This window comes from Chinchilla lanigera, unplaced genomic scaffold (genome assembly GCF_000276665.1).
Source record: "Chinchilla lanigera isolate Chin_1 unplaced genomic scaffold, ChiLan1.0 scaffold00016, whole genome shotgun sequence".
NCBI classification, from domain to species: Eukaryota; Metazoa; Chordata; class Mammalia; order Rodentia; family Chinchillidae; genus Chinchilla; species Chinchilla lanigera.
Window position 1 is genome coordinate 19,561,504 of NW_004955417.1, and position 23,574 is coordinate 19,585,077.

The 23,574-nt window shown below is 33.9% G+C and overlaps 1 protein-coding gene across 1 annotated transcript in view; it reads right to left on the reverse strand.

The window, feature by feature from the left end:
* Nucleotides 1-23,574, reverse strand: part of Csmd3 (CUB and Sushi multiple domains 3) — a 1,085,099-nt gene that overhangs the window by 520,812 nt on the left and 540,713 nt on the right. The window contains exon 12 of the mRNA XM_005381888.2: nucleotides 5,633-5,736. Within this exon, the coding sequence (XP_005381945.1) occupies nucleotides 5,633-5,736 (104 nt within the window). The remainder of the gene's footprint in view (nucleotides 1-5,632; nucleotides 5,737-23,574) is intronic.

The following is a 23,574-nucleotide window of genomic DNA, read 5'->3' on the forward strand; positions in this document are numbered from 1 at the left end:
AAAGGATTATCACATGCCTAGTCCAATACATTTCTGTCTAAGTTTGATATTATGCAAAAGAGAAGGTGTATAGCTGTATTTACAGAAGTCTAACTCAGAATAACTAAATATTGGAAGTGGCCTATGTATTCATTGACAGATGCATGTGTAAAGAAAATGTGGTATTTATACACAATGGAGTATTACTCTGCCATAAAGAAAGATAAGCTTAAGTCATTTTAAAGAAAATGGAAGTCCCTGAGATCATATATTAAGTGAAATAAACCAGGCACACAGCTTAAATATCACATGGTTTATCTTATATGAAAAGCAAAAATGTAAATAAATAACTAAGGAAAAGATACAATAGGAAGTAGAGAGATAGTTCTTTCTTAAGTGGGAAAGAGATCTTGAGATGAAGGTGAAGGATTTAAGAGGAGGAAGGTGATAAAAGAATAAAGTTATGTTTTGTACATGTGCCAACTCCACCCAAGGAATATAATCATCAGGTACTGCAAGCATGCACTGATAAAATGTGAAGATTGAAGAAGGAAGAAATAATTAACATCTCCCCTCCTTTCCGTGTAGATGAATTGGGGGCTAGAGTTGACCACAGTGGTAGCAAATGTGTATTCTGCTAGATCCTTCAAGCAAATTACATCATTTTCTCTATCAGAGAAATTTATACATATGTGTGAAAATAGCACAGGAAAAGCAATCTGCATTACAGGGAAAGTTCTGTAGACAGTCTTTAGATGGTAACAGTGCAATTGTTCAAATCCATTAACTGGATTATTATCGAATATTTTTGTATTGTGATCTGTATTGACACTCACCATTATGCCACCATGATGTTGCTAGAAATATTTGTCTATAATTGGAAAAGAAAACTTCCAACTAACTTTACTAGAATCAAAACAAACAGAGAACTTATGAGGACAGGGGATGGAGAAGGAGGAGGGGCGTGGAGCGGGGGGAGGGGAGGAGAGAGGAAAACTGAACATAAATGAGCTACAGATAGGGCAAAACATGTCAAAAGCAACAAGAAATGTTTAAATTGTGGATTTAAATTTCCATTATTTTAGGACTTTCCAGTTGATAAACCAATATGGAGACGTATAATAATGTTATAGGCTACTCTTTATAGACATGAGTGAGTACTCTACTTTTCATAATCCACATATTAAAGTGGAAAACAAAGACACTACATGTTTCCAATTCAATGCTTTGACCTAAAGAGAACACGATAGAATTTTTCATCCTGTTAAATTTGTCAGAGTGATGCAACCTGTTCATTTATTAAAATTTATAAAATTAAATGTAAGCTGAAGTCATTTCTTGAGAAAGAATTTCAAATATTATATCTTCCTGTTGTAGATACTTTCAAAGTTGAGTATATTTTGTTATTTTTAAATTTATTTTAAGATACAGAGTCTTCCTGTACCATATAGGCTGGCCTTGAACTCTGATGTTCAAGCAATCCTCTGCCTTAGCCTCCCAATTAGCTGGGACTCCAGGCATGGACCACCATGGCCAGTTTATTTATTTGTTTTATTTATTTATTTTTTTGGTTTTCTCCGGTACCGGGAACCGAACTCACGACCTTGCACTTGCCAGGCAGGCGCTTTTGCCGCTGAGCTAAATCCCCAACCCCCACCATGGCCAGTTTAAATGAACTTATTTTAAAAATGATGTTGGTATCCCAAATTAACTTTCTAGCACATTAATCAAATGTAAATATGCAAAATGTCCACAGATGAGTAAACAGATTACTAAATAAAATGGAGACTAGTTTTCCTGTAATTAAAAAATCAAACAAACATTTTATGAAATAAATTCCCATCAACTGGGATTTTAAATGCTCTTGAAAATGTGTCCCACCATATTTATACTGCTGTTCTCAGCCAGAGCAAGAGGCCTTGTCCCTGACTCTTGTCCTGTGCAGACAGGGCCCAGTGTTGGCCTTAGTCTAACCAATTCCTGCCAGGAAAGTGTCCACAGTTTGCTTCCTGAATCACACGGTGTCACCTCCAGAATCTAGAATGGCTCTGGAGCAAGCAGAGCCACAGTGTAGTAAGCACGGAAACCGAAGGTAAGATTGCAAAATTCTAAACAATGTGAGAATATATAACTTGATATGCGGTAAAATTCATGATAAGATTGATACCATGTTTATATTTTATGACATTTTTCTAGGAATTTATTTTTCTTTCGGGACAAAAGTATCCCGCCAAGAGAGATTGGAACAGAACACAAATTTATATTACTGCTTGCTCCTGACGCACTGTTCTAGAATATGTGCACACCGGGAATTCTGGGATTCTCTGCTTCCTAGACATACACGGATCTCTTTTCTGCTCCATTGTGGCAAAGTTAGGACCCACAACTCGTGTGTGCACCCTAGGCTCATAGTGTGGCTGTTGCAAGCTGGTGCAGGAGCTGTGAATGTGCAGGCTGAGCAGTGTATGTGCATTTGGAGGACAGAGCTGAAGATCAACAGCAAGGGCGGCTAGCTGCAGGCTGAAGGCCTGACTGGCCAGAGTCACTGCATTCCAGCTAAGAAGGTTACTACAACGACAATGGTTTCTCCAGCTAGGAGGGTGAAACATACAGTATTTAACGGTTCTTTTATCTTGACACATTACATTAATAGTTCTACATTTAACAATGTCAGTTTTAATTTGAATTCTTGCCTGAGGCTGGGAAAATGCCATGGATTTGCCTATAGTTGAAAAAGTTTAACTTATTAAGAAATATGCTTCAGATCCACTCAAATTCAGATCTGCTATTTGTTGGACACAAATTCAGTAAGTTATCACAGAGTCTCACGAATTCAAAAGAACTTTTGATCTAATTCAAAGTCTGCAAAATGCGTGAGGTGAGCCAGCTACAATTTGAACAGCTCTCAGATGTGGGCACTTGGAAAGTTCTGTCATAGTCACCCTTACTCAAGGAAGGGGAAGTTATACAGTATTTTCAGAGGAGCGTAACTGTGTTTCTGATGGTGAAATTGAGCAAATTTCTGAGAAACAAGAGAAACATATTCTCTGGTTGTAGACAGAGGGGTGCATAACAAAATACAGACTTTTCATAATAAATATAACTCCTCAGAGTGAGAGAAATATAACATGCAATGAAGTATAAGGGACGCACAAACTAAGGGTAACATGACAACAATAATGTGAGAGCAGAAAAATATAATGCTATTTTCTTTCATTCCTATAACATCAGTAGAACACAAATTTATATTACTGCTTGTTCCAGATGGACTGTTCTGGAATATGTGAACACCTGGGATTCTGGGATTCTCTGCTTCCTAAACATGCACGGACCTCCTTTTCTGCTCCATTATGGCAACGGTAGGACCCACAACCCATGTGTGCACCCTAGGATTATTGTGTAGCTGTTGGAAGCTGGTGTAGGAGCTGTGAAAGTACAGTCTTATAAGATACATTTTCTTTGTTTGACTGTTTACTTGGAATAGAAGGGCACTTTCTGTTATCATAGTGGTTACTTTTCTAGTCTTTTTCTGGCTAGCTAAGGTAGCCACACTTTCTGCAAAAGATCAGGTAAAGGTCTCTTTCTTTCACTTAATTGTCCCTTGCTTTGGCTTCCCTCTGCTACTTGATCTCATTAGCTCAGTACAAGACTTACAATTCACCACACATGTATTTAGTATAAATTGAAACAGGGGCATTATTAGTACTTGGTAAAAAAAATCCCACTAATGCAATATTTAGATTTGGGGGAGCAATTAAGCTCAAGGGAAAATGAGTCAAAAATTCTGTGAGTAGACACGAAGAAAGCAAAGGCAAACAATCACTTCATGTTTACAAAGAAATTCTTTTCATGAAGGAAGTATATACTTTTTAGGTAATTAAATTCAAAACATATTTAAATATATACAGGTTTTCCTACCGCTGTTTAAAAGTACATAAAAAAGATCATTGCCTTATATGTTTTGAATTTCTCAAAAACATATTCATGTATTCATAATGAGGTTTAGATCTGAATGCAGTCCTCTGAATATGTGAGTACTAGTCCTATGATTATTTAAATATAATAGATTTCTCTCTTATCCCAGCTCTCCCTCACTCTCAGTAAGGGTCCAATTTAGACCTAGTGAATGGATATCTCAAAGGTAATGGTCACAGAATGAAGCTTTAATTTTTAATTCTCTACTGGATATGTGGTATTCATTGGAAAAACAAGATAGTATAAATACATATAGGTACTTGGCATTATTTTCAAAAATAAGATTTCTATGTTATGAATACAAAGATTTGTCTTACCAAAATAATACCAAATTTTATTTTAGAAGTCACTGTTGTCTTCAAAACTTTTGTAACATTGAAATAGAGTAAATATGTGGTTCAGACACATCATAATTATATTTTAAAAATGTTAGCTATTGTAGACTTATGCTTAATACAATAACTATACTTTTTCACATTTTACCAGTTGTAATGGTTGACTATTTAAGATAATTTTAACATCTTCTTTCTGTGTAATCTTTGCACCTCTAACTATGTGATGTTAATTAAATCAAAGGGCCTTTAAAAAAAAAAACAGCAGAAAAGACTGTGGGTAAAGAGAACATACTATCTATGACCTGGGATGTTGATGGTACAAAATAAGTTTTAATACTTAATCCACCACTGAGATAACAAGCTTTGTTTTGTGGTAGATATGTGAAAAAAAGTGTACTGGGAAATATACTTTAGTTAACTGTCTGAGCAGTCTGTCTTCGACAGTCAGTGTTTTGAAAAACTTAAACCTACAATTCAGTGTTTCCTTTTATGCAGAAAAAATAAAATATGTCCCATTATATATTTTGTGCATGTGTGTGCATGCATATGGTATGGGGGTTTGAACGAGGGCCTTTTCACTGAGCTACAGTCTCAGGTTTTTTATATTTTATTTTGAGAGAGGGTCTTGCTAACTCACTAAGCTGTCTATAGTAGAGTGGAACTTGTTGAGTTCCTCCTGCCTCAGCCTCCTAGAGTACTGAAATTACAGGTGTGTTCTACCACATTCAGTTAAATACACACTTTGAAAAATTTTGTTTCTGAAAGCATATAATGAATATATCAAGTGTGTAATGATCAATCATCAATTTTGCTACATTTCAATAATTTCCAAGAAACTTCACCTTTTATAGTGTTAGGTAGATGAACAGACATATTTTTATTTGGAAAAAAGAAAAGAAAATATTTTAGTCAGTCTAATATAAGTGCCCAGAAGTCTACATTTTAAAAGTGTGCTAAGTAATAGTGATCCACTAATGATGCAAAAAGACTATTTTCAGAAAAATCAGGCTAGATAAGAGCCATCCTCTCCTGATATCAAATCTGAAAGCACTTTGGTCAAAGATTTCACAGACTCTCAAACCGTAAGAAATAAATGTCTGTTATTTATAACCTGCTGGGTTTAGTGTACTTGGTTACAGAAGCTGATGGCTAATAAAATAAAATGCCTCAAGCTTCACTGTAAATAAACTAACAAATTGATTATGTATGAGTTGGTGATAATAACTAAGCTACCGTGCTTCTTCCCTTTATGGTAGCTGGAGGAATCAATGTAAAAAAATTTGAGAATAAAACATAATAAATACCTGATAGGCTAAGACAAAAGTGAGACATGGAGAACTTACACTTGGAGCACTGTCCTGGGGTCTCCAACTTCGCCCCCATCACCGATTGTCAAGGTATCATAGCCAATCTCAAGATCGAATTCTTCAAAATTTATCTGGATAACCTGGTAATAAATAGAAGTAAGCACCTTAAATATGTTGAATTATGTAATAAACACAGAAAACAAAAAGGCAAAAAAGCAAACATAAAAGAATGCAATAGCAGAAAAAGTTCTAAACTCATGTGAAATTATATATATATATGAATTTACATATATATGAATTTTATAGTGGCATAATGTCATAGTATTTCTAAATTTCAAATATTATATCATTTTATAGAGGTTTTATTTGCTGCATTGTATCTTCCCTATTAAGTTTTCAATGAAATGGCTGCTTCTGTTTATAGCACACTCTTATTTAAAGTATGATTAAAGCAAATCTTCTTTAAGAAGACATTATAAAAAGTACATGTAGGTTTAGAGTGGTTTTCACACATTTGCATATATTTTAATAAAGTTAATATGGAAAAACTGTGTGCTATTTCCATTAAGTAGTAAAGCTTTTAAAAGAGCTAAATTTGAATCTAGATGACTAAATGTAATGGCAGAGGTTTTTTTGTGTATTCTTTGATAACAGAATCTCTCAAATATATTAAAATATGTTGGTAAAACTGGAAGCACACACTTGGAAAGACATTATGAAAGGATATATAATACAGCATTATATCTTACTAAAATATGCTAATGTACATATACATTTTTTATGCACTTATGCAAGAATCTGAGTTTAGTTAGATTGCAATTATTCAATTAAGTACTTAAAATATTATTAAAACACGGTAATTAAGAATCAGTACAGGAAAAAATTACATACTTTCCAATATACAATCATGCCTTGAGCAAAGAATAACTTATAGTAATGTATTATTTATCCTATGGTAAGAAAATAAGTATCTTAGATTACCAACATTTGTAGAGAACAAATCACAAAAATGTCTTTTTAGCAATAGCAAATCCTATTGGTAATAAACATCTGTACATTTATTTAAAAAACATGAAAAGGATTTTATATCCTGGCTTTTTTGAGCTCTTTAACAAAAATAATAGTTGATTATGCTTACTTATTATCTTTAAAATAATTTTTATATTCTCATTAACTAAACCATTTGCTTTGGCCACATTCAAACATGACATAGGTGAAATATCAAATCATGAAGTTTACATCATCAAATTTTTTAAAAGTGCTTCTTTATAGCAGGTAGATATAAATACTTTCAATTAATTATCTTTCTGTAGCTTAAATTAGTTCCCCTTTTTGCCATTATAAGGACTATGATTATAAGCAACAATACATACCTTATGGTTCACATTTTCAAATATACCTCTATTTGATATATTTTCCATATAATAAAGTAAAACCAGTGCATAACTCTAGCATATGATTTTTCAAAATTGTTTCACCAATTTAAATGTTCATAATTGTATACATTATACTTTTTTAATTTCTACCACTGTAATGGATATAAAAATTGAGCTTTGCATTTTTCGTTACCAATTGAGCTGCATAGTTCTTTACCACATTAACTTGTCTTTTATGTTTCCTATCCTGAGATGTACTATTTCACTTTAACAAATTTTTTCTTGGATTGCTAGCATTTGTATGCTAGCTATTTCTTGCAAGAATGTTTTACATCAATAACTCAACGTATTTCTCCTGTAGTACTCATTAAAAAGAATAATGTTTCTAGGACACAACGATGTGAAAAGTTGTATCTATTTGCCTTAAAGATTGTGTTTATTGCCCAAGATCTGCTACAATATGTGTTCAGTAGCTTCTTTAGATTTGTAACTTTTAAATTTCCCTAAATTTAGATGATTTCATAAAAAGAAATAATTGATTGCGTGAAAGTAGAGCTTATTTATTTTTTATGAGTATCACTCTTGCACTATGACTCAAAGTTGAAAAGACATTTTCTCCAAAACTTTGCACTTTTGAGTTAACTTATATAAACTTTAAAGGATATGGGAAGTGCAATCCTAAAGTCTCATTCACTATTACAGCCTCTTGGTATAGATGGCCTGTATAATTCCCTCCCCTTGACTACAGCCAAGACCTGGGAATATGACATCAAATTCATAATTAGGACCTATTATATAGGAACATTAAGGATATTAAAGATAATATCTCTAATCAGCTGGCTTTTTAAGTTAATCAAAAGTCTAAAAGTGAAAAGCTAAATGAATCAATAAAAGTAGTTCACTTTGGGCCTCATTATTATTTGAATTCTTGATAATAGCCATGCTTTCTGGCATAAAATAGAATCTCTGTGTTGGTTTAATTCACAATTTCCTGATGACCAGAGGTGTTGATCATATGTTTAAAGAATTTATTGGCCATTTATTCTTCTGAGAAATCTGTATTCATTTCAGTGTTTCCATTTTTGATTGGGCCTTTTACTTTTGAAGGTCTACTCTTTTTAGTTCTTTACATATTTCAGATATTTTCCCTCTGGCTAAACAGTAGCCAGGAAATATTTGTTTCCCATTCTGTAGTTTATCTCTTCACGCCACTAGTTGCTTCCTTTGTTCTGCAGAATCTTTGTAAACTGATAAAGTCACATTTGTTCACTTTTTCTGCATCTGTTGAGATTATCATAGGATTTTTGTCCTTTCTTCTGCTTATGGGATGTGTTATAGCATGCTATGTGGAGCCGTCCTTGCGTGCCAGAGACTTAGCCTACTTGGTCGTGAGGTATGATTTTCTTTTAATGATTTGTTGCACTCTGTTTGCCAGTACTTTCTTGAGGAGTTTTGGCCTAATGTTTGTGAAACAGATTGGTCTGCCATTTTCTTCTGTAGCTGAGTCCTTGTCTGGTTTTGGAATCAAGGTATTGCTAGCTTTCAGGAATGACTTCGGCAGTATTCTTTCCCTTTTGATTCTTTTACTTGGAGGAGTACTGTTGTTAGTTCTTCACTGATGTTCCTGTGGAATCCTTTTGTGAATCCTCAAGATTCTGTGCTTTTCTTAGTGGGTAGACTATTACTGCCTCAATGTCATTGCCTGTTACTGGACAATTCAGGGTTTTTATACCTTTCTGGTCCAATTCTGGTAATTCCTATATGTCTGGGAATCCATTTATTTATTCTAGGTTCTTTACTTTATTAGAGCACAGGTTTTCAAAGTCGCCACTAATGATTTTCTGGATTTGGGCAGTGTCTATTGTGATTTTGCCTTTTCATTTCTAATTACTGTGATGCAGGCCTCTTCTTTCCTTCTTTTGGTAAGCTTGGCTAAATGTTTCTCTATTTTACTTTCTTGATGAATCAGTTAGAATAGCTCACATGGAGATCCCTTTACCTTTGCTTCATTGACTGTTTATATTGTTTCTTTTAGTCAAAATTTTATTAAATGCCACTCTAATCTTTGTAATTTCCTTCTATGTGTGAGCATTGTGTAAGATTATTCTTATTTTTCTAGCTCTTTGAGGTTCATTATTATTAGGTTATTTATATGGGTTTTTCTGCTAGTCTTTGCACCATGGAGCAGCTGTTGGATCACTCTAACTTGCTTTCTTGGTATTTTTAAGGTTGCTCTGAGTATAGGATCACATGCATCAGTCTTATCTTTCAGCTATGATACTTGTTTTCCAAGTTTGGCCACTTCTGTTCCCCATGGTGTCAGTAGAAATTTTTACCCCCTGTATTTCTGTTTGGCACTTTTTAATAAATACTAATGCTTTGCTAAATTGTCATGCAAGTTTTAAGTAATTTAGTTAGTTCTGCTAATTGTGTCTTTTTGAAGCTCACTGATTAGTTTCTTTATTAAGTACATTATTTGCATTATTATTCAGTTATATTATTTTTGAGCTTGTCAAGTTTCTTTGTTTCTTCTTTGATCTTTTCATACAATTCACCCATTTGACATTTGATCACCTCTCCACTGGTGACCTGTGGATCTGTTCTGGAGAGTTGGGAGTTTTTGTCTTGTCTTGTCTTCTTATCTTTCTGTGTGTGTGTGTGTGTGTGTGTGTTTATGTGTCTGTGGGTATGTGTCCTGAGCATTGAAAATCGACTTAAATGGAAAGCTTCCATTTCTCATATGAAGATCCCTTTAGTCTGTCTTTTCCAGTGATATGATTTTAGCTTTCTTTGCTTCTTGGTATTACCTACCTACTAAGCCTATCTATTTTAATAGGAATGGATCCAGGTACAGTGTTGTAAGGGAAGAAATCCTAAAAGTCATGAGAGTGTCAACAGATCCAATCATATATCAATCATGCATGTTAAAACTAATTTTAAGAGGGGCTGGGGATTTAGCTCAGTGGCAAAGTGCCTGCTTGGCAAGTGCAAGGTCTTGAGTTTGATTCCTGGTACCAGAAGAAAATCAAACAAATAAATAAAAAATTACTTTCAAGATTTCACACAATGCTCCTTATGTGTATTCATATTTCTCTCTTTTTTTTTTTTGGTTTTGGTTTTTCTCCAGTACCGGGAACCAAACTCGCGACCTTGCGCTTTCCAGGCAGGCGCTTTTGCTGCTGAGCTAAATTCCCAGCCCCATATTTCTCTTTTTGAAATTTTTAAATTTTAACCACTTTGAAACACAAACTTTAGTGGGATGAATTATACTTTAATATTGTGCAAACATTGCCAGTATCAAGTATTTCAACACACCAAACCCAAACTCTTTGACTATCAAGCAAATCTTCCCATTTCTTCTTTTTTCAGCCGCTAGTAGCATCTAATCTACATTTTGCCTCTATACATTTTCCTATTCTTGATAATTTATATAATTGGAATCATACAATGTTTATCTTTTCAATCTGGCTTGTTTTTCTTACCAGGAGTTCTTCAAAGTGCATCCATACAGCAGTATTAACCAGAACTTCACTCATTGTTCATGGCTACATAACATCCCGAGGAGTATACATACCACATTTTCATTAATGATTAATGTTATGAATATCTAGCTTATTCTAATTTTTTAGCTATTATGAATATTTCTGATAGGTCAGATGCTCTTTTCAATTCCTTTGATATATATCTAAGGGTATGCTTGGTCTTTTATTAATTCAATATCTGTTTTAGAAATTAAAGAACATGTTTCTGGCAGCTATTCTAATATTTTATTTTGTTTTTATTTTTCATTTATTTTTTTTTTTAGACGAGATCTCACTATACAGCTCAGGGTGGCTTTGAACTCATTATGTAGCCCAGGTTGGCCTCAAACTCATGGAAATCTGCGTGTGTTAGCCTCCTGAGTTCTAGCACTACAGGTCTGCACCACCATGCCCAGCTTATTCCAATATGTTAAATTTTCATCAGTAGTGTACAAGGATTCTAATCTGTACAGGGTTTCATCAACACTTGTTTTCTTCTGTTTGCTTGTTTAACATAGCCATCCTAACAGGTGCAAAATGGTATCCTATTATGTTTTTTATTGGAATTTATCTAATGACTTGTGAGATGGTGAATGCATTTTTGTGTATATTTGGGGTGATTTGTAAATCCTCTTTATAGATTTGCTTATTCAAGTCTTTTATCCACATTATAGTTTTTGTGTAGTGCTGGGGATCAAGCTTATGGCCTCATGCATGCTAGATAAATGCTATAACACTGAATCATATCACTGTTTGCAATTAGAGAGTCCACTTTTTGCTATTGTTGTTCAGTTGTAGGAATTCTTCATGTAGTTTGGATATTAATCCCTTACGAGATTCATGATTTACAAATATTTTCTTCCATTCTGTGGACAGGCTTCTTGTTCTTCTCACGGTCTCCTTTGATATCACACAGTTTTAAATTAACAAAGTCCCCATTATCTCAGTTTCCTGCTTAGTGGCCTGTGAAGTTGCAATAAATAAAATGCAGAGTTTTTCTTATGTTTTCCATTAAGAAATTTATAGTTTAACCCTTTATATTATGTTATTAACAGTTAACAAAAAAGTGTACAATTTTTGGTTATCCTGTAAAATCTATTCTGAGTTCACTATATATGATGCAAATAAAGTTTCAAAATTTCCTTTTCATTAAGCTATTGAACTTTCCTAGAACCATATGTTTAAGACACTATTCTTGGGGCTGGGGCTTTAGCTCAGCAGCACAGCGCCTGCCTGGCAAGCACAAGGTCGTGAGCTCAATTCCTGGTACCGAAAAAAGAAAAAAAAAATAAGATACTATTCTTTCTTAAGTTATTTTGTCACCTTTGTAAAGAATAATTGAAACATAACCAAACTATAGATATCATATTACCTCAAAAGTTACTGTAAAACTACAGAAAACTAAAGAGCATAGTACTAGTATAAAAGTTGTCACAAAAATAGAACAGTAGAGAGAACCCAGAAATAAATTCACATATCTACAGCAAACAATCTTTGACAAAAGCATCAAAACATGCATTGGATAAAGGACATTCTCTTCAATACATTATGCTGAGGAAACAGAATATCCATATGCAGAAGAATGAAATGAGACCCTATCTCTCATCATGTACAAAAATCAGCTTTAAATGAATCAAAGGCTTACATATCACACCTGGAATTATAAAACTACCTTAAAAACACAGGAAAGTCCTTCAGGACATCGATATATCAATGATATCTTGGCTACGATGCTAAAAGTCAGGTAGCAAAATGAAAAGTTGACAATGGATTATGTTAAGCTAAATAGCTTCTGCATAGCCAAAGAAACTATGAACGGAGTGAGAGAGACATCTTGCAGTACTGGAGAAAATATTTGTGAACTTTTAATCTAACAAGTGATTGTATCCTGATAATACAAGAAATTTTAAAAGTTTCAGGAACAAATAAATAATCTGATTAAAATGTATATATGATCTGAATAAATATTTCTCAAAAGGAAAGAGATAAGTGACCAAGTGTATGAAAAAATGCTCAACTTTATTAATTATTAGGGAAATGCTAATATAAATATGGCAATTAAATACCCTGTCACTGCAATTAAAATGGCAAAAGTCAAAAGGCAAAAACAGCAAATGGTGGTAAGAACGCACTAAATGGGAATTCTCACATACTGTTTCTGGGGATGTAAGTTAGTGTAGCCATTATGGAAAATGTTATCGTCTCCTCAAATGTAAACAAATAGGACTGCCGTGGGAGGCTGGGGATGTAGCTCAGGGGTAGAGTGCTTGCCTAGCATGTACAAGGCCTTGACTTCAATCCACAGTACCACGCACACACATAGAAAAGAACTTCCATGTGTTCTATCTTTCCTAGTACTGAACGTATATCCATGGAAAAGGAAACCCGTCCATCAAAGTGATGGCTGATGTGTTTTGGGTGCACCAGTATTCACAGTACCCAGGATATGGATCTATCAAGGTATCTACTGGTAGACGAATGCATAAAGGAAATGTGGGATATGCACCCATCTGTGAGTCTATCTGTCTCTGTAATGGAATATCATTCAGCCATACAAAAAAATAAAATCCTATTACTTATAGCACCCTAAATGGAACAGGAGAACGTTATGTAATTGATACAGGTAGGCACATCAAGAAGAATACTACATATTCCCTCATATATGGAAGTTAAAAAATTTAATTTCACAGAAGTAAAGACTAGAAAAAAGACCACTAGAGTGTAGGATAGGTAGGAAGGAAAGTGGATAAAGGATTGCAGTACCCAAATGGATTTAATAGGAACAGTAAGATTAAACCTTTACAACAAAGTGGGATGACTGTAGCTCTCAACAATTTATTCAATGGTGTATAAAGCGGTAAGAGAGAATAAATAATGCTTTGTCACAAAAAGATGAATTTTTACACATGTATGGGATTATTACACTGTGCCCCACAAATATGTGTGATTATTGTGTGTCAGTTTCAAACACAATCACCATACAGATGTGAAGGTTTATTTCTGTGCCTCCCTAGCTTTTGCTTACTAAGAGATACCTTAATTTCTCTCCCATTCTTGAAGCACAGCTTTGCCATACAGACAGTGCTTGTTTATTTTTTTATTTTTTTGGTTTTGGTTTTTCTCCGGTACCGGGAACCGAACTCCCGACCTTGCGCTTGCAAGGCAGGCGCTTTTGCTGCTGAGCTAAATCCCCAGCCCCAGACAGTGCTTGTTTAACAACTCAGTTCTGTTACTGCAACTAGGTTGTTAAATTAATTGATCGCTAAATGAGGAATTGTATGCAATATGTACTTTGCAATATTCAAAACAAAGAAATAGTTAAAGCAAATGCCAACTTGATGACTTTGCTTTTATTTGCATAGTGTTTACATGAAGTATGGTAATATATAACAATGGAAAACTATAGTAATATACTATACAGTACAATTAGCAACATTTACAGTGCTGCCTAAACAAAGTATACTGTGCAAAGACAAGACATTGAAGCTCTATACACAAGATGTACAAAATGGTACAATAACAAAAAAGCAGGTCTGAAGTCCAAGAGATGGACCCTATATTCAAACAGTGCATCTCCATCATAACTTTGAACAGTCATTAAAAAGACAGGGTTAAACAAAGAGTATCTATGTAGAACTCTTACTTGAGATTGTTTTCTTTCTTTTCTCAATAATTTAAACCTCTCAACCTCTGACCTCTATGGTTTTCATGAGAAATCAGCTCTTAATTCTTTTAACCTTCTGTAATATGTGAGATTTCACTTCTGAACTGATAGACTTGAGCTTCTGTTCATGGTTGCTTTTCTTAATCTGACTATAATAGATCTCTTTAGGTGTAAATCACTGAGTTCATCTTGATTGAAATTTGTTGAGATTTTGGATGTATTTTCAGAGTTTCATCAAATTTGGGGAGATTTTAGCTTTTATTTTTTTCCGGTATTCTTTCTACTTCTTTTTCTCCTGTCTTTCTGGAGCTCCTATAATATTTTTATTAGTCTACTTGATGGTATCCCATGTGTGTTTTAGGTTCGTTTCATTTTCTTTCTTCTTTCTGCACTTCTGATTGGATAATTTGAATAGTCATTTTTGAAGTTCACTGATTCTGTCTTCCACCTTTGCAAGTCTATTGAACTCTATAATAGCTCTAGAATTTCTATTTCTTTTCATTCTTATAACATCTCTCTTTTTATTGTTATAATTATGTTCCTACATCATTTTCTTCCTTCTCTTCATTTCTTTGTGCATTCTTTCCTTTAGTCCTTTGAATATATTAACATAATTGATTAAAAATATTTTTCTAGTAAAGATAGTGTTTTGGTTTCATCAAAGATTGTTTCTATCACTTTTTTTTCTCCGGTACTGGGATTAAAACTCAGGACCTTGCGCTTGCCAGGCAGGCGCTGTGCCACTGAGCTAAATCCCCAGTTTCTGTTCCTATTGATTTATTTTGATCATGTGAATGCTCCACAGTCTCTGGTTTCATTATATGTTTTATGACTTTTTCTGTTAAAAACTGGACACTGAACATCATAATGTACTAACTCTAGAAATTAATTTCTCCTCCTTTCTTTTGTTGACAGGGAAAGACTTATCCTGTGTTTTTCAAGAGGTCTCCTTGAACTGACACATTAAAATGCAAAAATAAAAACAAATGAAATTTACACATACATAGGTGCACATGCCCTGTGTTTGAAAAGCCAATACTGGGGCAAATTCTCTAAATTAACGCTTAGCCAGACTGTTAACGCCAAGGCTTCCTTTGCAGCTTATATTGAGCCCAAAGATCGGTCGGTGGTGAAAGGTTCAAGGCTTCCAGGTCTTTTCAGAACATATGTCCTCCCAGGTGTGGAGGTGCTATAAATTCCAGAGAATACAGGAGAATATTTAAATGCTCTGGCTTTAAAAATAACCTTTCTCTCTCACTATTCCTCCTTACTTTACATGTTCTCTTGTAATCTTTCACCAGGGGGCTGTGAGTTCTCAGTTTTCTTAAAATGTTGAACGCTATTAATTCCTCTTTTTTCTTTCTTTACTTATTTTTTCTTTTGTGATGAGTATGAGTAGCTAAAGTTTCCTTACTAGGTGAAATGAAGAAGACCATCTTGGGTCAGTCCTTGAAGTAATCCAGATGTCAGAACAGACAGAATGTACAATTTGTCTATGAAATCTAGAACCTGTAGCTAGGGTTCGACACTGAGCAAGAGTCCTGCCATCTGAAGGACTGTAAACTACTCATCGACCCAGCTTGTGAGTGTGGGCAATTATACAAATGTCTGGTTAAGTTATTTTCTCCAAATACTTTAGATATATTTTTCGATGGTCTCTGATTTCTAGTGGTGCTATATTAAATCCTATTTGATTAATTACTATTTAATTATAGTTGATTTATCTTTTATTGGGTTGATATAAGATTTTCTCTTTATTGTTTTTTTATTATAGAATAGCACATATTTCCTGTTTGGTACTAATTATACTTTCTATGTTTCTCAGTTGGAGACTCATTAATTTTTGAAAAATCATTCATCTGTTCAAATAGTGTCCTCCATTCTCTCTCTTTTATGCCTCTGAGATTCCATATTGATATAAATTAGGGCTTCTAATTTTACCTTTTATATCTTTTAGCCTATCTATTTCAATCTCAATTTCCATTTCCTTATTATCCTGTCTTTCAAAATGCATAATTTCTTGATGTCTATCTTTGGTACAAAAATTCTTTATTAGCATATTAATTGATATATTTAAATTTCAAATGTATTCTTATTTCTGAAAGTTCTATTTTATGCGTTTTACACTATGACTGCTCATTTTGGTCACTCTTCTTCTTGATCAGTTAAAATTTTATTTTAAATTTTTAAACATTTGGTATATTGTACTTTTACAGTCGTATTTACTGTATATGTTTAAGACATACAACTCATTGGCAGAGTGAAAAAAATTAGTGTGCCCCTCATTTTACAGCTCTTTTTATCCTAATGATGAAAATACCATTATTTCTTATCAACTTTCCAATGCATAGTACAGTTTTATTAATTATAGTCCTTATGCTGTACATTACCCCTCTGAACTTCTAGGATAATTACATAATTTTACCTTTTGATCTATGTCTTCCTATTTCCTCTATTCCCCATCTTTCTTCCTTTTTGCCTTTCATTTGTGCATTTAATGTTTTTAAAAAATTCCTCACATGATAACATGTAGGGTCTTTATATCTTTGGTCTATTTTGCCCATTAAAATATGAATGGAACTCACACAATCCAATATAATTGTATAATAGAGAATTAGCCAACTTTAAGAAAATTATCTTGTCATTTGAGATAACACAGATGAACCTAGAGTGGTATTTTATATTTTTTACATAATTAATATTTGATATCTAATTATTTAAATCTGTTTTTTTATTTTAAAGGATTTTCTCATAGTGGCATGCTCCCTGTACATTTAACTATACCTGATCATCAACGTATATTCAGCTGAAATCAAGCTTTGACAATACTGAGGGCCTAAACTGAGTACAATATTAACAATATCTTGTAACTGTATCTGAGAGTTACTGTTAAGCTGGAGGCACTTAATATTCTTCAAGGAGTTCTCAGTTAAATTTCAGGTTTGACTTCTTTACCAGTTGATTCAAGAACAGGTTCAATTTCTAGTCTCCCAATTCCAGGAGCTTTTTTCTGTCTACAGCAAGAAAAATGAAGCTTCCCCCACATTTCATTTTCTTTTTAAATTTCAGCTTATTATTGTTCTCATGTATGTATGTATTCATATGTGTTTGTGTAGCATACATTCATAGTTTTGTAGATTTAATTGCTTTCTTGTGAACCAACAATTCACTGAAAAATATTTTTCCTGCATTTCAATGGGGGAACCTCTGAGTTCTTTCTCTGTCATTCCACTCGAAGACAAAATTCCCTGATACATTTTATTGCAGTCCATTTTCCAGTAGGTGCAAGAATGAACTGCAATCAAAATTAGGAAATGTCTCATTTCATATGGCTTCAAAAGCCTAATAGACTAATAGATACAAATTAGGTGTTTAATAAATGACTGACTGATTGATTGCTAGTTTTTGCCAAGCTCTTGATAAGCACTATTGTCTTAAAGAATTTGGCCACCCATTTAATGGTGGATTTTATTCTTTCTCTGATTTGCAAATGAGATTCATATATCAATCTATGCAACAATCAGAACTCTACCTCGTCTGAAATTAAGTGATAAATTAATTACTAACTAATCCATATACTTTGAGAAAAGCACTTAACTACTGAGCTGTCATGGAAATTTTAGGCACTTGTAATTCTTGAACACTTTCGATTTCTCACGATTACTGAGAAGCTAAAATAGTCTGATTGAATTTGTAGAATGCATTCATTTTAATCTGATTCATTTATGCCTATTTTTAACATTATTACTGAAATAGTTTCACAAATGTAGAATCAATGCATTAAAAAAAAAAACTAGCCCTGCCTCAATTACTCTTTAATATTAGCATTTATAGCAATGGCCAAAAATAGCGTATTGTGATACTTGAAAAGAAAAAGAAATCTTAGAATGTTTAAAGAGAATTTGCACAAACAAAACACCAACCCTTTCTTTGTGCTTTTATATGATAAGTAGAATCAGATTCCTCACAGGAAACTTCCCATCTTTATGGATTCTCCATTTATTTTCATATAATGTGGAAATAAAATGAAAAAGTAATATTAGAAGTGAACAACTACATAGTCATCAATTTAATATGAATGTTTTAGATATTTATTCAGTAGAATGGCAGAAACATTAAGGAATTAAAAATAATATCATATTATTAGTGTAGAGAAAATGCCATGTATTTTGTCTACCATATACCTTGTCATTTGTTTGAGAAAATATTTTGTATTTATCTCATAGAAATGATGAAAGACAATATGGAGTAATAAAGTATGCCTTTAATAGATTTAAATAATGCATAATTGTCTTGATTTTTTAAAGCAAAAAGCCATTCTCTAGACAAAATTGTAGAGTGTTGATAATAACCAGTTTATATTCTGCTGCTCATGGATGGTTTGGCAAACATTTTGAGTCAATTAGAATGAACACCACGTATTTTAACACTGGCTGAGCAAAAGTGAGAACTCTGTAAGTAGCATTGAATGGTAAATGTTTGTTACATCTGCTTCCTGTCAGGTTCAAGACATGGATTTTCACAAAGTATTTTGCTAGTATATAAAAGCTACATTTCCTAATTTTCATTCTGTGCACAATGGGTGCAGAGTTTGAAACTATAAATTCTAAATCACTGTATGCTATGATGAAATGCAGAATTTCCACCTAATACTTTCTACATTCTATGCTTATCAAGGAACTTACTTTTAAAGAAGCTAGTCTTCACCAATCTTGTCCAGCGGGATCCGCTTTTGTTGTGTGAACCAGTGACCATTTGTTGCAATTGTCTCTTCACAATGCTGGTGTTTGGCTGTATTGGTTCTGACTACAACCAATGACCTTAGTGGTTCTGTTGTTGTTCATCTTTTGTGACAATGCCTTTTGGCCTCAGGTATGCAAACAATGAGGAAATATATCTTGAAATCTTAGGAAAGCCAGTACATATTTTAAGGATACTGGTCTTGTTCTTATATGTAGTAAATGACTGGGATCTGGATTCTCCTAAATGATATAAATACCATGTATTTTACGTACGCATTTTTCAAAGTAGATGCAATCTGGACAGCTACATGGTAAACAAAGAGAAGGATCATGGCAGACATTATTGATGGGTGCCCCACAATGAGCTTCCTTCTTCACCTTTGGTTTTCTTCTATTAAATAGGACATTGATTTTATTCAACCACTTGTCTTCCACCATACAAGCATGTACTTCTGGGACTGCTGATCCCATAACAAGTTCCAAGAGATGGTTCCTAATTGTCTTGGCAGTTCATACCCTTCCTAAGTGAATTGATTATGTGTACATAACTAAATTCTGGTCAGTAGATAGTCAGGTGAGAATAAATCCTCTAGAAGGTTTTGTGAAAGGGTACCTTGATGTTCAAAGAAAATTCACATAATCGGTGTGCTTTGAGGTGGTTATATTTGAATGTACCGAGGAGAACCTTTGTATTCCAGTGATCATATGAAGTTTGAGGACAAAGCAAGCACATTGACATCTCCAGAGCCATAAAATGAGTGTTTTTGCTGTATGTCTGAGATTGTATGGCTTTGCACAGTATGCTTTATTAAACAGTACATTTTCTTATTATTTAAGACATTTAATTTGAACATTTCTACACTTAAATTGAAAATATTCTACTAAATAAATAGTCATAATTAATTCTCAGTTTAAATAGTTGCTCTGTCTAAGTAATTTGCCTATGTAAAATTGGTTAGACAGGACAACACTTTTTGATCAGTCTGACGTCAAAGTCCATGTGCTTAAATATCATACAATTTTGCATTTGCATACTGAAATTTTATAATTTAGGAAATACTTTCTGTATCTCTCAAACACATGATCTACCATGATGTAAATTATAAATATACTTTTTTTGTTGAGCACATGCTTCACAAATAGTACAAAGTCATTACATGGGAAAATAATTTCTAAAATCTACAATTGGCAAAATGTAACCAATTCTTTGAAAAAACACCTGGTCTAAATTGATATAAGCTATGTACCTCCCATGGTAAAGTTCAATATTGTTTTATTTAAAATAAATCTGAAAGCTAATGAAATTTCTACCAGCTGACCCTTTTATTAGACATGATGGACTTAAATATTTGGAACGCCTTTCAAATTAGCCTTTATAGAGTTTAACAAAACATAATTGTAAGGCTCAATTCAGACATGACTCTCCCAGTACCCAGCCTGTCTGCCAGTAGAGGCATTGTTCTCAGCTCAACACCAGTGCCCTCGGCAGACACAGGATGTCTTAAAAGAAATAAGATAAAGCACAGACTCTTGTAAGCACCTGGACTTCTGAAGACACCCAAGCATTCACAAAGGACACCTTAGGTAATTTGCCTACTGAGGCATGAAACATCTAGAGAACTTTGACCATTGATGTTTAAGAAGATCTTCCCCCTAATGTCCCTTGCATTCTTTCAAGTCCTATAAGAAAAGTTCACTTTTCTCTGCTCCCTACAGTTGGCCTTTCGGCCCTCTGTCTCCCTCCACCCAGGTACAATAAATTCCGTGTCGGGGGCTGGGGACTTAGCTCAGCGGCAAAGCGCCTGCCTGGCAAGCGCAAGGTCGTGAGTTCGGTTCCTGGTACCGGAGAAAAACCAAAAAAAAATAAATAAATAAAATAAATAAATAAATAAATAAATAAATAAATTCCATGTCATGTTGCCTTTCCACAAACCCAGTGGTCTCACCTGCTCTGTGCCTCACGCAGTTTCTTATAATAATAATAACAAGCTATACTCGTTAGTGAGTCAGGAGAACATGGTATAGTTAAGGGCACAGGATAAGCCTATGGTTTAAGTTCATTCTTTGTCACAGAATGTTCTGCTACTTGGGCAATTTATAATTTGCATTTCCTAAGGTTTAGGAAGGCATTATATTAAACATGGTTTGCAAAATAGATTTATCAGTCTTCATACAGAGCAGGAATTCAATAAATGTCTGTTATTATAAGATAATGTAGTCATCCTGAAAAAGGTGCTCAGATATTATTAAGATAACGTAATTATCCTAAGGTAGGTGCTCTTATCTTTTTGTCAAGGCTTTGAAGAATGAACTTTGTTTGTTGGCAACCCTACTACAAAAAAAAAAAAAAAAAAACCTTTATCCTCCAGAAAATATGCTGCTAAAAATGTCTCTTTTCTTGAAGTAGTGTTCTCCATTATGTATGTTTTAGAATGGCAACAAGTCAGTCTAGTGTTAAGAACTATTTCTGTTACCATGTGAGAAAGTCCAGAATGGATAATATATTGACAATATTTATATTGCAAAGTATCCATGTTTAATTAAGATTACAACGTGTAATGCCATGCTACACAATCAGCTTGACATCTCCTGAAAGCACCTCCTTCTTAATGTATTCTGTGGACCTTGGCAATCACCGTCAAACGAGAGACAAGACATAACCACGACGACTACAATACCCAGTGTGGAGTGCTTTGTGATTTAGACACACGGGGTTATTTCAAAATCATGACAGTTACCCAGTCTGGTTGGAGAGTAAAGCAGAAAGGCTTCTTTGAAGAGAAAATTGCCAGTGAGTGCAAAGGGAGATGGAAACGGAAATGCCGTGAGATGGCCTTAGGGGAGAGTGTCAAAAATGGCACAGAGAGGGCTGGGGATTTAGCTTAGCGGCACAGCACCTGCCTGGCAAGAGCAAGGTCATAAGTTTGATTCCCTGTACGGAAAAAAAAAAAACAAAAAAAGAAAACAAAAATGGCACAGGGAAAAAAAATATTCCTTTTGTTTATGAAACGTAAACCATGAGTCAAGAGGGGAGGAGAAGAAAGACAAGAGGTCAAGGCAGAGAACAGGTCATGTTAAGGACTTTGAACTTTACTCTTGTAGGGAATAAACAGAAAATGATGTTTTGACCATTGTCGAAAGGGCTGTGTTTGGTGGTTATACCCTCACTTTAGCAGCAGGGACAGTATCTGTTGGGCATGGAAACGGGATGATAAACAGTAGGCTTAGAGATTTCTTTATTGCATATAACTGTTATCATTTTCCTTTACTATTTTCTATACATATGAAATTACTCTTAAATATCCTTAGAGAAAATTAATGTCTCAGGTCTGCTTTATTAAAAGTAATTGGTTATAAATGACTAATTCAGCTAGAGTAGACTATGTAGCACATTTATTAAAAATCATACATTTCAGTAAACCCTAAAACTTCACTGCTTGTGTGATGTATATTGTGCTTTGTTTTATAAATATATATGTATACATATATATCCTATATATGTATACATATATATTAAGTGGTAATGAGTACATAATTGATAATCATTCAAAAGTTTCCATTTTTTATGAAAAAGTACAAGGTAAATTTGCATGAAGTTTGTGAACTAGGAGAAAAGCATGATATAAAACGAGTAAAGTATGATACCTACAATCCCTAATTTAATCATTTGAAAGTCATCTCATTTTAAAGGAAGGAATCTCCTATTCTAGAAGGACTAAACACTGTGATGTTATACTTAGATATTGTTTTGCAGAAGATATGTCCCTGAACTTTGGGCTAGGCCATGAAACAATGAGAGATGCCGGCTCAGGGAATTCTCTAGTTCATCCGTTTTGCTGCCATCATCAGGTTGATAGCTTCAATTCTTACAGGGCTCATGTTTTAGAGACGGGAGGGAGGAGGAAAGTCTAGGGATGCAGGAGGTATTGATGCAATGATAAAAGATTTTAGCTTTGCTTTATTTTTCTGTCCTTTTGTGTCTGTACGCCAGTCTTCTCTGTAGGGGATTGCTAACATGTAACGATGACAGACTGAATAAGGCACTACAAATGTTTCACTGAGTGGAAGAAGCTACACAAAATGAAAAATGCATCAAATATTAAATCTATAACATAGCGGTACAAAGCTGTTCTTTTCCATCATTGATTCATGGTGAGCTACTAAAGGATATAATTTAAATTTCACACTACACAAAATTGCTCAATTTGAATTTTTATATTTTGGAAAACAAATTCTGTAGATAGTATTCTTGGTTTTAGTAGGATTTCATTACAAATTTGTATGGGTTAAGTTGTACATATTCAAAAGAGTTTAAAAAGAAATACCTACAAGGTATATTAAAGTAAATTTTATAAGACAAGCTCATTTTTCTGATTTAGTTTCATATTGTGATATTACTGGATTAGGATTAAAAAATACATACACCATCTATATCTGTTTTATATAAATTTTAATTTCAGGCTTTATTAAGAAAATGAAAGATTTGTTCAAAATTATTAGTCACATAACTATGAGAGTGAAAATCAAAAACCATATTATTTATATATATACAGAGAGAGGCTCCCCCAGGCCCCCCGAGCCTTGTGCCCAAACAGCGAGTTCTCCGGGAGCAGCAGGGCTCCTGGGTCCGAGTTTGAGCTGGACACATACCACCACAATTCCAGCTGAAACGCGC